At 45.4% G+C, this 17,005-nt stretch overlaps 1 protein-coding gene across 2 annotated transcripts in view; it reads right to left on the bottom strand.

The window, feature by feature from the left end:
- Window positions 1-469: 469 nt before the first annotated feature.
- Window positions 470-17,005, bottom strand: part of LOC121596322 (histone demethylase UTY) — a 96,488-nt gene continuing 79,952 nt past the window's right edge. For both annotated transcript variants that reach the window (XM_041921167.1, XM_041921168.1), the window contains 8 exons: window positions 14,697-15,051; window positions 13,962-14,616; window positions 11,930-12,551; window positions 10,804-11,642; window positions 9,937-10,568; window positions 9,656-9,865; window positions 9,312-9,438; window positions 470-8,078 (listed from right to left, as the gene is read on the bottom strand). In XM_041921167.1, coding sequence (XP_041777101.1) covers window positions 7,695-8,078; window positions 9,312-9,438; window positions 9,656-9,865; window positions 9,937-10,568; window positions 10,804-11,642; window positions 11,930-12,551; window positions 13,962-14,616; window positions 14,697-15,051 — 3,824 coding nt within the window. In that variant the 3' untranslated portion in view covers window positions 470-7,694. The remainder of the gene's footprint in view (window positions 8,079-9,311; window positions 9,439-9,655; window positions 9,866-9,936; window positions 10,569-10,803; window positions 11,643-11,929; window positions 12,552-13,961; window positions 14,617-14,696; window positions 15,052-17,005) is intronic.

The following is a 17,005-nucleotide window of genomic DNA, read 5'->3' as shown; positions in this document are numbered from 1 at the left end:
CACGCACACACGCACGCATTTTTTGTTCAATCCTTTTTACGAATGAGGTTACTTTGTTTTTAAATCGATCCACGATTCTTTATTTTATTTTGTTTCTTTCTTTCTACCTCCTGTTCTGTTTTTTGTTTTACAGTGCTATTCTACTAAACTAACTCTTTCCTCCTTCCTGCTGAGCTTTACTTCTTTCCTTTCCTACTTAAATGTTTGTTTCCTCACTTTCCCGCTCCGTATAATGGAGCTGCTGTTCGTTCTGGCATTAATTATGAGCTCTTTTGCAAATTCGCTTTTCTTACAATTTCTCTTAAAACGCTCTTCTCTTCTTCTTGTGTTTGTGTATTGTTGTTTACCTTTTCTACTACGCTTTAGCCATTGAAATTGTGTGTTTGTTAAATATATAATGTGTTCTCTCTGTTTTTCTTACATTTTCTTTTTCGCTTTTTTTGCTTCTTTTTTCTGTGTTTCTTCTTTTATGTCTCCTTTTTGTATCGCTCTTTCCATTTAGTTTCTGGTTTGTTTTAGTAAGAGAAGTAATTGATTTGCAAATTTCACAACTTTGATTCAGTGTTCGATTTCGGTTTTAGCGTCTAATATGTTATTAAAGTTTTGGAATACCCGCCAAATACGAGTTATGATTTTTTTTGTTTTTTGTTCTCTGTGTAGCATCATAAAAGCATACTTTGTAGTAGTATTAGTACTGCTACTGCTGCCCGTACCTGGTAAGTATACTTATTCGTACGTATTTTTTGTCTCGTCTCTGAATATGTGTGTATGCTGTAACGTGATACTTATGTTGCGGTGTCTACTAAGTTGATAAATGTGTTGTATATTCCTCCCTTATTCCTCCTGTAATCTCCCTCCCTCTTTTCTCTCCTTTGCTCCGTGCAGTTTGAGGTAATTTTTCATTACTGTCGTGTATCATATTCGGCAACCTTCACTTCCGTGTCCAAGCAGTATCCGGCGTTCTATGTGTGTGGCTCTTCTATCTCTTTCCTGTATCAAGTTTTGCTGTGTGTTTTGTTTGTGTGCGGTTTTTGTTTTGATAAAAAAAAAACTTTATAAAAGCTGCAAATCAATCAATAGGTTTGTTGTGTGGCGAATCAATTTTAATGACTTTGTGGTTCTACAGTTCGGTGAATCGTTTCCTTATCCCCTTTGCTTTTAAAAAACCTCCAACCACCCCTGCCGCGTGTCTAAATACCTGCGTTGAAAGACATGGATTATTGGCCCACACTGTTTTCTCTCTTTCAAAGATAGAGTGCTTACAGGTTCTGCGGGGATGATGCACTTGGCGTTTTTTTTTTTATATATGATACATTATGTTAGTAAAATTGTTTTCTTGTTCATTGTAAAGTGCGATAAAGTGCTGTGTGTTTTCTTTTGGTTTTGTTTGGTTTTACCCATATACGGTCTTTAGCCAATTCTTAAAGTGTGTATGCGTTAAGTTAAATCAGCTTATAGCACCTTTTTGTTTCGCCTTCTGCACACATGGGGTATAGATAGAGTGTGCTCATCTCGAGAGGGGTTTTTGCAGCATTGGTGTACACAGAACTTATGCGCCAATTGTAGCCAATAATAGAGGAACATCTCTCTCTCTCTCTCTCTCTCCCTGCTAACATTCCCCCATCGTTCTTCGTAGCCAATTCAATATGTGAAGCGATGTGAAATGTGCAAAGTGTGGAGTGAAGGATGTTAAGTAATAGCAGTAAAAATTGAAATCTGCCAATTGATGATGATGAGGAATCCAACACACACACATACATACACACGATTTTTCTACTTTTACGATCATGTGTGATTATCATGTGTATTTGGGGAAGGTGGAGGAAAAATAGTGTCGAATTATACACACTTGTTTTACTTTATACAAACATGGTCGATCCGTTTCCGGCGCAATCTCTTCCCACTTCCCCGTTGCTATCCCATATGTCCTATTTGAGTTTATCCTAATGCTTTCCCTGTGATTGCATCTCCCACCCATTCATACAAACACATTCATTCGCTTCGATACTAAATGACATTCAATAATCTTACACTCATCTTATCATTCGTCAACGTTCATTCGTACTTCCTTTTGCAACCATTTCTGCTCATTCATTCATTCCACTTCCACTCACACACGATCCTTTCCTTCATTAATTAATAAAAATGTGAATCTAATCTCTCTGTCCTCTGATCATGTACCCTTGGATCGGCTTTCCTGTACACAACATACCCCTTCTTTTCTTTACCTACGGCGTCGCGCTCTTATTCCTTTCTCTATACGCTTACACGCCCACCCACGTTTGATTACTCTTTGCCCATAGCACACACACACACACGGCCACGGAAAAACTGATGCTCACCACTTTGGACCAACAAAAAAACCCCCCTTCCGGTCAGCAGCCAGAGGCAAGGCAAATTAGTTCGCACCGTGCGTGTGTATGTGTCCCTGGTACAAAATGGCAGTGATCTACTGGTTTCATTCCATTATAATGTATGTATAATATTTTGCAATTTTTCTTTGCGGAATTCTATTTCTTATTCTTTGTTTTCATTTGTACACGTTTTTTTTTTTGTTCTTTTAAACTTATATGTGTCTCTGTGGTATTTGCACGCACACACCTTTTTACGCACCAATTTCGCGGAACCCAATTAGTAACACAAAATCCCGTTGCGTTAAAATTGCAGAACATTTTTCTTTGCAAACAGAGTAGTAGATCCTTTTCCTTTTCCTTTTTGGGCCTTTTTTTTTTTTGTTTGAACAATATAAGCAAAAACCCAGACGATTCCCCATTCATTTCTGTTGCTGTTTCTGTTGCCACCTTTTCACTTTCTATGCCGTTTTTGCATTGTAGTATAAAGTAAAACCACACATTCCAAGGGAATAATTTTAATTTGTTTTTTTTTTTTTTTTTTTCGAAGGAAATGGGAGGTATGTTTTGTTGGTTCATGAGAATAGTGTGCAAATGGAAAATTTGAAGTCCCTTTCCTTTTTGGCATGATTTTAATGTAAATTTTGGGTTCATTTATAAATTTAAATAGCAAAAATGCCCAACCCCCACCACCACCGTCGCATAGAAAAAGCATAAAACGGTCACAAAACAAAACGATACAACAACAAACTGTTCGCTGATCACGTTCGCTCGACGACGCATGACGCATCATCCAGGCATTAGTGTGTGAGTGTGTGTCGTCAAAAGCATCACGTTCACAATAGGATGTCTTCTGCTGTAAGGAGAATCGTCGTGGCCGTGACAGAGAGCCAAACGTATATCCATCCATCTTATACGGGGGGATGGTTTAAAACAACTGGGCAAGTCCCCTCTCTTAACATCTTACTACAAAACCGGATGTGTCCTCATACCGGATTGATAAGGGGGAAAATGATAGAAGAAAAAGTGTATCAGAGTTCGGGTGAAACTGGGCACGGTTTCCACCTGCTCCAAATACAAGCGCGCGCTCACTAGCAGTACATCCGTCGTTCAAATACGGCATATTATGGTGATTGGGAGACAATTCTTGCGCAAAAAAATGACCCCGTCTTCTTTATAGCTGTCTTCGGAAGTGTTGTTCGCTTGCTAGAAGTAAAAGAATGTAATTTTCCAAGCATCCCCTGTATTTTCGTCGAATTATTAGCACCTGAACGAAAGAATCTAGTCCGTGTTTGCTAGTCTGTGTGTTCCCACATTACAACAATTGTGGTTCGCTTTTATATGTTTTACCTTTTCTCTGACTGTTTCTGTTTGCTATAGGTTGTGCTGCCCTAATTGAGTTCGATATTTAGCTTGCTTTTCTTTCCCTTTCGAATTATTTCTTTTCTCTGACTTAATGGAAAATAAAATCATAAAAATACGATCGCACACGATCGCACCACACACACACACAGACACTCACTCACACACACGCTCTAAACGCACTCATAAAAATGTAGTTTTGTTGTGTGAGATCCACAATTCCACCCCCAGCAGCAATTTGTTCGAGGTGTATTTGTCACCCTTACACACTGTGAGCCTGCCTGGTGGGTGGGGGGCTTGTGGAACCATTCGCGCACACACACACACAAAATATAGCTCTTTTCACACACGTAGTTTTAAACAATGTACAAAGCAGGTTGATTGGCTCAGTTTATATTACGCCAATGTGCCTCCTACTCTTGCGTTAATTCTCTCTCAACTAGTTGGAAAGATACGAACGAAGTGGATGGATGGTGGATAGTATTTTTTTTAGAAGAAACTAACGTGAAATGGAAGTAAATTTTAACCGAAATCGCTTTCTTTTCCCCCACCGCACATTCTTATTGCTTTTTTAGAAAGGCTTTTAGCTCAAAATTTGGGTGTCTATTAGCAATCATCTAAATCTGATAAACGAAAGCAAAGGGTAAAGTTTTTCAAGCTCCACTAAACGATTTTCTAAACGATCGTGGATCGTAATTTTTGACATTTTTTGAAAAGCTTCGTGTTCGAACAATGTGTTCGTAAGCTCCTTTTAGGAACCAACAGTGGAGTCAAAATTCAACTAAGAAAGGATACACTTGCAAACAAGCAACCTCGAGAAGAAACAATCCTGCCATACCTTTTCTATCTCTATATCCTATACAATACGCTCACAGCACCACACCACATCGTACACGCATACCTTCATCGAGTTGCTATGTTCTGATGGGTTTTGTTTTGGGCTTCTTTTTCGACCTGTACTTTCATGATTGGTTTGCAAAATACTCGAAAAAGAAAAAAGTATTTGTTTTTAAAAACTATACATGAAAGACGTGTTGGGGGTAACAATGCAGACTCTGACGAGACCGCCCGCGCGCACGATCACCTCACGAATTCAAGAGATGTAAAAGGGAGCGCTTATTGGACGCATTCTTTGCTATATTTTTTTTCCTTTCAGCGGCTTTTCCTTTTTTCGAGATCAATCAAAGAGTTTTGCTCGTAACTTAACTCCATTAAAGTAATTTAGAAATAAATGTTACTCTTTTAACCATATAATCCCCGCTTGAGCATCGGACGAAAGAAGCGACAGCAACTGCTGTTTGCCAGAAAGCAAAACCCAATGCTATAAGATGAAACACCTTCAAAATGAATCCTGTGGGTCGGCGGCACAGTCCTTTCGTTAGGCACTCAGAACCGATGTATAAAACATTAGCTTTTATATAACTTTTTCATTGAGTGAGATCGCTCGATCGTTTCACCGGACACATTCAAAGTATCTCACCCACACCTTCTTTTCCTCCTTCCTTGCCAGTTTTGTAAGAGCGTTATCAAAAATGTTAACTTATCGAGAGGTTACGCCGTTCTTTATTGGCCTACAGTTTCGCTTCCCCTATATAAACCAGTGGCAGCATTGCTCTATTTGGGCCTCTCTTGCTTAGAGAGAGAGATAGAGAGTGAGGGAATTTTCTGTTGTTGTCTATTTGTTGGTTAGGCAAGATTGTTGTCTACACAATTATTCCTGAGTTTAATTTGTTTGTTGTTGTTGTTGTTGTTTGCAGTGAATTGTTGGCTAAATTCTTTTCGTACCATACTTGAACACACACCACACATCACATAATTATCAAACAACAAGTGGCATATTTTTGGTTGTAAACTATTCATGTTTGTGGATTCATTTGTATGCGCAGTTTATTTGCTTTACTTAATTTTGTTTTATTGCATTTTCATTTATCGTGCCTGTGTAAGAGTTTTACGTATGTATTTTTTTTTGTTTGTTTGGCAAGCTAGCTTTTGTTTGATACACAGATGGCGGATTAATCAAAGGATCAACAAACGAAACCGAACACAACGTCCTTCAGATGAACTTGTTTCCGATACGAAAAGAAAACCAAATCATTCAAATGAGTCTCTAAAACGGACCGAAAATACAGGACAAGGTATATTTTTGCCAAGAAAAACATCTCACATGGAAGGGCATAATGTACACAACACACTTGGAGTGCGTGTTTTAGTTGCACAAAAGCCTTAGGTGAGGAATTATTTGAATAATTTGTTCCAAAACTCGAATAACCACTGCGCCGCACGCACACACACACAAACACGCTACACAGAACAGGCCCGATACACAGGACACACATACACCCCTCTCCTCGAGAGACGACTCGGAAACAGACACACAAATACCGGGACACCACCCCTCGAACGAATCCCTCTCAAGAAAGAAAATCAAAAACTCAGAGCAGAGAGTACAAAACCAGTACACATAAAACGTTTGTATTGTAACGTAACAAACAAGAGCGTACACAAAGAAAGGAGAACATCACATAAGAAAACACATGATCTAATTTGAGTATACACAATACACATACACAACGAGAGCGATGTTAACACATATTTAAAAAAAAAATGGCAGATTCGAGTCAAATATCGCTGCCAATAGATACACATTAATACACATTACATATACAATACGCTACACCTTGCGATGATGAAATAAATTAACTACTTAACCACTAATCACCAACATAAACCGGATCACGCTCGCTCTGCGCGATGATCGTGTCCTCTCAAAGGGTGTTGTGAGAACAAAACAAAAAGAAAATATTGCCTTTAACGCGGGTTGTGAGATACAGTGTGTGTTTTAATGTTGTAACATTGTAAAACGACGGGGCACAGGCGATCTCTCAAATCGAGCTTCTAATGTTGTCGTCTCCTTTCTGTGTGCCATATGTTCTGTGTTCTCCTCCCGCTCTTATATAAACGAATGCACGCACGCATATTTACTTAAACACTAAGAGTGGTGTTTTTTGCAGCTGCGAACTAGCTTTACAGTGCGCTCGCGTGTGGCAGGCCATGCGCAACAATTGCGCACTCCGCAGCAGAGCAGTTCGACAGATTGTTCGACTCACTTGAACGATCGCCAGTCACACACACCACCGAGGGCGTGAGGAGGGGCGTGATAGTTGCGTTACATATGTACAATCTACCCTTTTTAAAGGAAATGTGTCCTCTTCTTTCAACGCTTTTCTCTTAAAACAATATCCACAATTTCGTCGCAACGCCATCCACATATTCCTGAACTGTGCTGTACGAGAGTTTCAGGGTTGAGACTAAGCGTAGTAGTAGTAGTCGTAGCAATATTAATCGTAAGTGTAGCGTAATTTGCAAATTAGTAATTTCATACAAGTCTTTTGGAGGTTTGAAATTCAAACAATTGAACGAAACAGAAGAGGAAAACAAGTCTAATAGCCCTGTAAAACATTTCTATACAATATAATTCGTTCGCCTTTTTTGCGCCTAAGTGCTTCTTTTCTTTGCTCTTTTCCCTATAGCTTCGCTGATTTCTAACACACAACACACACCGACGGGTGGTGCGAGCGTGTGCCTAATATAAATCTCTCCCTCTTGCGCCTATAGCCTATTTGTTTTTCGCTTTCTATATACTCTTTACACGAGCCCTCCTTTTCTCTCCGTAAGGAGACATTATATATGCAGGGGATACACATTATGCGTACATTTGAACTAAATTAAAACTAAACTTACCGAAGTAAAACAATGCTACCACAGTATCACGCACACGCGCGCGCGCGCGCACGCTCGTGCAGGAAGCTGCAGTGCAGCATAGTGCAGAATTTGGTGGGGCCGAGAGAAAATAGTTTTGGGCAGGATGGGGAGGGGGTGGTGTTGTTGTTGTTTGGTACAGCAACCCCACCACACCCCAGGTCCATCCCACTTCCGAAACGATGCTAAGAACGATGAGGACGGCGGGGCGATGGCAGCGGCTTACGAAGCCACCGACGACACCGGCACCGATCCAGTGCCACCACCAGCACCACCACCACCGCCAGCAGCCGACGCGGACGACGATGAACACGAGGTGGCGGCGACGGCAGTAGAAGAGCTTACATTTATCAGCGCGGCCGGAGAGGAGGCGGGCTGCTGGACGTGCTGGGGCGATTGGGCTGGCGGTGCTCCAATCGGTGGCAGTGGCGGGGGCGGTGTATGCAGCACGAACGCATCGTACACCTGCATCAGCTCGTCCAGCGTGTACTCCTCGAGGCACACGAAACCCTGCAGCCCGGGCGACTGCTTCCGGGCGCAGCCCATACAGTGCACGATGTGGCGCTTTTCCTGCTCGCGAATGAACAGCACGTTGAACACTTCCACCTGTGGAAATTGGACAAGGGCAAATGTGGTTAGAAAATTAGCTTTCAAAAGCAAGAGGTAAAATGTGTGTATTAAGATAAAGGAAATGTTCGGCTCTCTTGCACCCTGTTCCTACGACAAATGAAATAACGATAGGATCCGGAACGCCTATGATAGCAGATGGAGTTTACTCTGGCACCAATATAGCGAAAGCTGAACCTCCCGAGCAAGTTCCCAAACCAGTGAGCATACTTCGAGACGTGTCAACTTCATTAGTGATGCGTAATCAATGCTGCAAAATTTCACTGTCACGCTCATAAAAAAAATCTGACTGAAACGTACTCAATTGTGATGACCAGAGGTGATACTCAAAGCGATTGGTGTGACCAATACATACTTCGTGACATTTTTGCGACTATCGCTTAGCCAGTCTCTATGTCATGACTTTTTTTTTGTAATCAGTTCTGCAAAATGCCACTGTCACCATCATAACAAATTCCGACTGAAACAAATTCATGTCAGCGTCACGAGCTCTACTGTGATGATCAGAAGTGAGAGTCAAACAGTTGGTGCGACCATCACATGCCTGGTGACATTTTGTGCAAGCACTTGGTCACGACATTTTCAGTCGGTGATTATCATGATAGTCATGGGAGATAAACGGTGCTACTGAGTGGTTCCAAGAAACATAATGAGCATGTTTTCTCGCTCTGTTTGACCCAACAGACGATCAAAGCAGACAAAGCGAGAAAGAATGCTCATTTTGTTGCTTGGGACCACACGCCACATATATTCCAAGAATGACGTGATAATCACCGACAGAAAATGTCATGACCAGGTGAGTGACCAAGTATGTTGGGTGCTAAACAAAATTCCACCAATCTCACCTCTGATCATCTCAGTTGTGTACGTGAGCTGATTTGAGTATCGTTTCAGTCATGAGTGTTGGTGACCGAAACTGTGGCATTTGGCAGCACTGTTCACAGTCAGAAAAAGTCATGATTATGCTTGCGCCGTCAATAAGCTCAGCATGTCAGTCCGAGTGTCGTGTTTGACTCTAGCAATCGCATGACGTTTCCGGCATGTCATGACGCACTTTCATTGAGTATCAGCAATGATCATCAAGCTATCACGGATATGTTCATTGTTTTCATTGATGAACATCTCGTGATGCTCATGATATTTTGCAGCACTGTGCGTAATATGATTACAAAGTAGAACAAAACAGCATAAAACAAACAAACAAAATCTTACCTCACATTGGCCGCAGTAGTGTGATGCTTCGTTTTTACCGCGCCCATGAAACCGGACCTCTATGTGCAGGGACTTTACGTACTCCAGCACCTGCATACAGTGTTTCATCGTCTGCATTAGGCAGGTTCTGTTGAGGGGAAGAAGAGAATCATGGCATTAGACAAAGTAGCTCGAAGCGTGAAAACAACACGCACGTCAGATAATCGTAATAGGGATATTTTCAGTGCTAACAGTTTCTCTACACTTTGATTCAGAAGAACGAAAGTTAAAAGGATAATTTGTTTTGGTTCATCATAGAAAATTACGAGCATAATCAGCTTCCTTTACGTAAAAAACACACTTACTTGATCGATTCAAACATCTTCGGGTCGGACACCTTGATATTGCGGGCGAGATTCCAGCTCAGGTGCACCATCGGCACGATGCTCTTGTAGCTTTCGAGCTTGTTCCACTCGTACCGCTCCACCGCCAGCTGATATTGTCGCGCCGTCAGTGGGCCCACGTTCCAGGCAATATTATTACACCAGCCGATGGCCTGCACCCAGTGGACACATCTGTAAAAAAACGCACCAAAAAATGTAAGCAACATTCGCCAACAGCTTTCGAGTCGAACTCCTTTACTTACCCCGCATTAACCCACACCAGATCGCCCGGCCGTTGCGTGAACCGATACACCGGTATGTTCTCCGCGTACAGATCCTCGAGCGCCGGCCACCACGACCCGTGCAGATAGTTGATGTTGTTCTTCTCGCACAGCGCCTGGATGCCGCCCCAGTACGAGTCGGGCGTCGCAAACCACTCACAATCGCCCGGCCCAATATTGATGTTGATCGAGCAGAAGTTGTTGTTCTCCTGGTGACCGGGCGTCCTACTGCCCGGTACCTTCATGTACAGCTGCACCGTGTTCATCCCAAGGATCATGTGGCCGACGTGTGACAGCATGTTGGCGGCCGAAACGACGCGCGCAAACGGTGGCAACTTCTGTAGCTCCTGCAGCTGCGCCTTCCACTTGCGCTCATCGGACAGATCGACGTTCGTGCCGAAGCGTAACATTTTGTTACCGTTTTTGCACTTCTTCCGTTTGCCGTTGCCGGCAGCGGAACTGTTACCGCCACCGGCGCCGGATCCACCACCACCACTGGTCGCTCCCGTGCCACCGCCGCCGCACGCACTGCCACTGTTCGAGATGGAATCCTTCGAGTCGGAGTCGGAGTTGGTGGAGGCGGTCGAGATGCCGGCCAGTTTGTCACGCTCCTCCTGTGAGAGGAAGAAAATGAAAAAAAAAGTTGATTTCAACAGTTCATACACCAAAAAATACGACATTAAAACGATTTCTTTTAAATAAAAGACATCAGCGAATTTAATAAGAAATTCTTCAAAGGTTTCATTCAGTAGAACGAAAGTTATGTTTTCGAACATCATTTGGAGCGTTTTTCGTCGCAAACACACACACGACATATGCTTCTTTCCCTTTCAAGCCAACAACACTCACCTTAATCTTGTCCGAAAAGCTCGACGCCTGATACTGCGCGTACTTGGCGATGGTGGTGTGCGATCGGTGCGATATGCAAGCCCAGACCTTCGAGTTCTTGTTTCCGTCCCAGTTCTCGTCCGGCGACTGGTGTACCTGCGTCCGCACCTCCACCGTGTGGTCCGGGTTCGCTTCCACAAGCGTTTTGGTCGAAAACAGCCCCAGATCCAGCTTCAGGGCCGCACCGAGCTGCCTCACCACCGCGATCGGATGCTTCAGGCAAAACTCCTGCAGCTGCGGACTGAACGCGTCCTTCTTGTTCTCCAAAAACACGGACGGCGTCGGGGGTTGGAGCTGTTCGCGGGTAAGCCGTGTCGGTGGACAATCGGGCGGGCAGGGCGGGGGCGCATCGGCCGACAGGACCGAGCAGACGGCCGGCACGTCCTTCAGTTCGCCCGCCTGGCGCTGCTTGCGCACCAGCTGCTGGATGTCTTTCGCCGACATCGAGATCTTAAAGTCGCCGCCGACGGAGGAGGAAGTGGAGGAAGAGGACGACGATCCGTCCAAACCTCCGCTGGAGGGGGAGGGTAGTTTCTCGAGCTTTACGACCGGTTCCAGCTTGATGTCCGGGTGATGCTGCTGCTGCTTGCTGCCGGTTAGCAGTTGCCGTTTCGCACCACTGCCGGCGGCTGCCGCTATCGTCGTCGAGGTTGCTTCCGCTTTTATCGGTGGGGACTTACTGCTGCTGGTGGTGGTAGTGGAGGGGTCGGACACATCTTTGCCGTCTCCCGTTGGTGAGCTAAGCTGTTTGAGCAGGGATTCGGCGAATGTAGCCTTGTCGTCGAGGATGGACTGAATGGCTGTATGGGGAAGGAGTAACGAGAAGGAAAGAGAAAAGTGTGGTAAAATGGTTTTAAATCTTTTGCTATGATTTGTTTTATCTCTTCTCATCTTTCATGATTAGATGTATGAATCAATCAAAAGCCCTTGCAGATAGAATTGACTCCCACAAGAACTCTCATTGCGTTCATATAATATGCTCTGCCAAACATTTGTAAGGAGTGGGTAAATGTACTATTTGCGGATTCCCCACAACGAGAACGTTGGCATCGTATGTGTTAAGAGCTTAACCCTCTATTCGTCCTACCTATATCGGCCTGATGATTCGAGCCGGAGGTGATCTGTGTGAAGCCTCCCGCCGTCGTCGCCGCTGGCTGACTGCTCGGCACCGTAAACCCGGACGGTGCGTACGTACCGGCCGACTTGTACGGCATGCCCGCCGTCTGCTGCGACTGTCCGGTCGCTGGCGAGAAGTGGCCATCGTTCACGAAGCCCGTCTGCGGCACGATACCCGACTGGGGCGTCTTGTTCCCTGCCGCCAGCCCAAACCCACCGTTACCGCCCTGCTGCGGCGGCTGTCCCTGGAACCCGGCGGCCTGTTGTTGCTGTTGCAGCTGCTGACTTCGCTGCTGCTGAAGGCGCAGCTGGTGCTCCCTCATCAACCGGTACTGGTTGGTGAGGGTCTGCAGCATGGCCTGCTGCTGGGCGGTCAGATTGTTCTGGTTCTGCAGGAACTGCAGCTGCAACACCTGCTGCTGGTTAAGGTAGAACGGTGGCACCGGCTGGCCGGCCACCGTTCCGACCACACCACCACCAGCTGGTCCGCTGCCGGGTCTGCCATCTTCCTGCTTGAAGCGTTTGTTCGGCAGACCATTGTTGCTGCCCACTTGCTGCTGTTGCGGCTGCTGTCCGGGATGGTACTGGGCACCCTAGGAATCGGAAGAGGAAGGTAGAACAATGTTGTTACCACGTGGTCGAAGCGGTGCTGGGAATTTGAGGTTAGGAGCATGTGGCAGATATTCTGTAGCCATTGGTACTATCAAAGCTCCACCGTATGGGTAAGTGAGGGTGGTGTTAGCGAAACCTGACTCCGGGAAACACGTCCCGGTCAATCTTGCATTCTGCGACGGTGGCCACACTCCAATCGATAAAGTGCTACACTTAACGTCACCTCGTAATGCGTACATTGACCTCGTGGCTCGAGAGAGAGAGAGAGAGAGAAAGCACACAAGACGGTCGCGGAGGAAAGGGAATAATCACGCGCAATAAGATTTTTTGCCAAATTCACTCTCGCTTTCTCTCTGGAAGAGCGAAATTTGTCCGCTCCCAAGGTCAACCGGCGATACGAACGGCTAGAGTTCGTTGAACCTTACCTTTATCCGGCGAGCGGGCTTAACCTCACTTTGTGCATTTCCAAGTAAAACCGCATGGTCGCGTACCATGCGGTTTCCGCGTGTTTCAGCTACATTTTAACACACACAAAAAGCGTAACAAAATGCGTGTGCCAAAGTTAAAAGATTAACACAATTTAATGAAACAAGAGAAAAACATTTTCTAATTGAACTTCACTAAAGAAAGAATTAACTATCTTGGAGCGGCACTGTGAAGCACAGCCGGCTAGGACGGCGCGCGAAACGAAATGGACCTGTGAATGGTCGTGAGAGCTGTGAGAAACGTCTCTTGCCCACTGTTTGCACTATGGGCGAGTTTTGTTCTCCATGGTGGTATTTATCTTTTAACAAAGTTTGAATGTTGTATTATCCTAATGCATGTAAAATATTTAAGACTTTTTTCAATCATTTAAATACCCTTTTCATGATGAATTATTGAATAACATACTCATCAAACTATATTTCTGGACATTTTACAGGCAAAGTGCCATCGAAGTGAGTTCGAACTGAGCGCTCACTACGGTGAGTTCGAATCAAACGTGTACTAAAAAACTCAGTATCGATTTTAGAACCCGAATGGGCAGATAAAAAAATTATACGGCAGCGTATTACCAATATAAGACTATGTACATTTATGTTAAGTTACATTTACAAATAAAATTAATAGATGTATAATTTTTGTCAATTTAAGGAGTAAGAAACACGTGCAGTTTTTAGAACAGCAAACACAAGTGTTTAGAACATTGCAACATTTCTCCTTTTCCACACGCGCGCCATCTATCGGCCTTTCGACGCATACCTACACACAGTGTGCTAATTCCGTTTTTTCCAAACCGACTTGTATCGCTTCTCTCTCCCCTATCGCAAGAGGATTAATAACATTTTTCTTTTGCATCATTTAATTTCATTCCTTCGTACACAAAAAAAAAACAAACAAACAAAACTCACCTGTCCGTAGCCTTTCTGAAACTGGCGTTGCTGTGCCTGGGCGGTCTGTTGCTGTCGCGAACTCATCTCATTGGAAATGGGCAGATTCCAGGCCTCCTCAATTGACGGTAGCTGCCGCCGTTTGGACGTTATGCTCGGCATAGGAGCGTTGCCGAGATGCTGCTGCAGGAATTTGATACGCTGGGTAAGGCTTTGCGATCTACTGCTGCTGCTGTTGTTGCTGTTGTTGGCACCGCTGTTGCCACCGTTGCTTAGATCACCACCGAGCACGGTCGGCTGAGTATTGGGTGCTGTTGTCCCTGTTGGGGTGCCGCTGCTGCTCGTTTCCGGTGTGCCCGCGGCCGCGCTGTTCGCCGTAACCGACGACGGTCCGCTGGCGGCTGCGGTTGTTGCACCACCGGTCGCCGCTGTAGTAGTGCCGGTTGAAGCGGCCGGTACGGTTGACTTCTCGCACGCACTGACCGTACGGTCTTTCTGCTGGTCCTGGTTGATGGTGGCGTTGCGGAAGCAGGCGTATGCGTCCCGCGGCTGATTGCAGCTCTCGTACAGTATGCCCAGGTTGGTCCAGGCGGCTGAGTGTGACTTATCTAGCTGCACGGCACAGATGTAGGCCTGCAGCGCATCCATAGGCTGGTTCTGCTGCTGGTAGAGCACTCTGCAGAGATATCAAAACACAAACCCCCCCGGTTCAGAACAGTGTTCCGTCGTTCGCGGGAAGGCCGATGGGCCACTTACCCGATGGAGCACCATGTGTCCGCGTTCCCTTCGCTCTTCTCCACCGAGTTCCGGTAGGCGATGAACGCGTCGTGCACCTTGTTGATGCCGGCGAAGCAGCGGCCGAGCAGGTAGAGCGTCTGGCCCGAGCGCGGTTCCGCCTCGATCGACTTCTGCAGACAGTGGATGGCGAGCCGCTCCCGTTGCACCTTGTCGCCGAGCAGCTCAACGGTGTGGTACATCCATCCCAGCTGCCGGTAGATGTCGGCCTTCAGTGACGACGTCAGCTGCTTGCTTGCCAGTAGCCGCTCGTATGCCTCCTTCGCTGTCCTGTACTTGTTCTGCACCTCATACAGATGGGCGACGTGAAAGCGGACTGCAGCGCCCCGGAAGAAAGGAAATGGAACAGAAAACAGGGGGGAAGTGCCGCCGTTAGTGCAAGGGATCAAGTGGTGACTACCGCAAACAAAAAGCAGAACAGAAGAACACACAGGAGTGAAAGCGTACGAGGAAAATAGAGAACCCCCGAAACGAAACCACCAAACACCACCAGCGAAGGAAGATGACGACGACGACGACGAGGATATTCAACTCTCGAAAGATACGAATGTTCCCATTTTGCAACACTATAACTCACGCACCGGGAATCGGACCCAACCGATTAAAATGTAAGCTTTATTGCACCGTCTCCAGGTGCTGCTGCTCCTTCGTACTTTGCTGTAGGACCACGTGGTGCCGTCCCCGGGAGGCAGATACATAAAACAGCAACAGGTGATACACACCACACCAGACTGTTGTGTCAAAAGGTAAGCAAATCGATTCCGATCACTATCATCATCATCAAATCATCAACCTTCTCCCCCATCTTTCTTAGTGCGCTTGGCATTGCCCCCGATAAGTACGAGCAGACAAACACACACACAACATAATCCGTTTAGCACCTTTTTTATAACCATTTCCGGTTGAAAGTGACAGGAGGGAATTGCATTTCGTATGCACTACAAATTGTTTCCCATTATATGGTGCCCCCCTCCCGAGAAACTGCAAAAAACTGAACTGCACTAAGATTACGGATTTCCACGTCAACGCAAACACAAACACGCACGTGCACCTTAGAGCCAATCCTGCAATAAGACCCTCTCCTTCTGCTTAAACACACACACACACACACACACAACACGGAAAGGGCTTTAATTAATAACACTGTTTTAATGGGCGAATAAATTTACACCAACCCACGTCACCGCACATTGCTTGTGCAGTGACATGCAGCGTGCAGCAGAGAGACGCCTAAACGGGGCAGCAACACATGCAACAGTTTGTCATGTTTGTTAATTTTAAAGGGGTGCTGAAGAAAGGTGTTGCGAGAGTTTCGTGAGAAAGTGTTACTGCTTTAGTTCAGTTGGCAACCCTTTTCTTGTTTGCTGAATGTTGCATGTACACAAACAGTTAATTTTACGGCGGACAAGGAACACTCACAGAACACGCGGGGACCCACCAACCGGCAGGAGATGGTCCTTACTTCCTTCAACAGCGTTCCGATCGAAAATCACGACCTAACACAACACGGTAGCCAAAATGGGTGCACACACTCCGCACACACACACACACACTCTCTCTCGCTCGCTGACGACTCACCACCGGACGGAATAAGACTGATGGCCCTGCCTGACGGAGCACCTCAAGAAGGTCGCATTTAGGAACCTCCCGAAAGGAGTCTAGGTGTAGCCGGTATTGACGAGCTTAAAGGCACCACACAGCATCAACCCATGGTGTAGTAGAGAAAGAGAGAGACTGTAGAGAGGTAGGCAGCTGTCGATGATTTCTAACATGATTCCCAACAACAACCAACCGGCACGGGATTTAATGTGTAAAAAAGGGTCCCGCGCGTAGTGCTGTACCCGTGTGTGTATTGGTGAGAGCAAATGTATAAAGGTACAAGTAAGAAGGTATTTTCGTCTATTCAACCTCTTCTGCCCAATTCCTTCAAGCGAAGTAGGACCCCGTAGGATTTGGAGTTCACGGTCAGGCGTAAAAAAAAGCAACAAAATCGTCCTTTTACTACGGTAAGGGAAAAAGGGAATCTTCCTTCTTTTTTTTATGTAGGCATAGCAAATCCTAAAACCTTCAGCAGAAGGTTCTTCATTTATTGTAAAAAAAGGAAAGCTTCAAATGAAAAAAAAATCAATAGAGGGCAAGATTAACCATAAGAGAACACCCACAAAAGGTTTTTTTTTTGGCAAATTTATAGTTTCTCTAGTATTCCGCTTCGGGAGCTGTTTGTATTTAGTTCCCAAAGTCGGTAGAGAAATGCATCTGCGAGAACAATA

The sequence above is a fragment of the Anopheles merus genome, chromosome 3R (assembly GCF_017562075.2).
Source record: "Anopheles merus strain MAF chromosome 3R, AmerM5.1, whole genome shotgun sequence".
Classification (NCBI taxonomy): Eukaryota; Metazoa; Arthropoda; class Insecta; order Diptera; family Culicidae; genus Anopheles; species Anopheles merus.
This window is presented reverse-complemented; position numbering and strand designations above follow the sequence as displayed.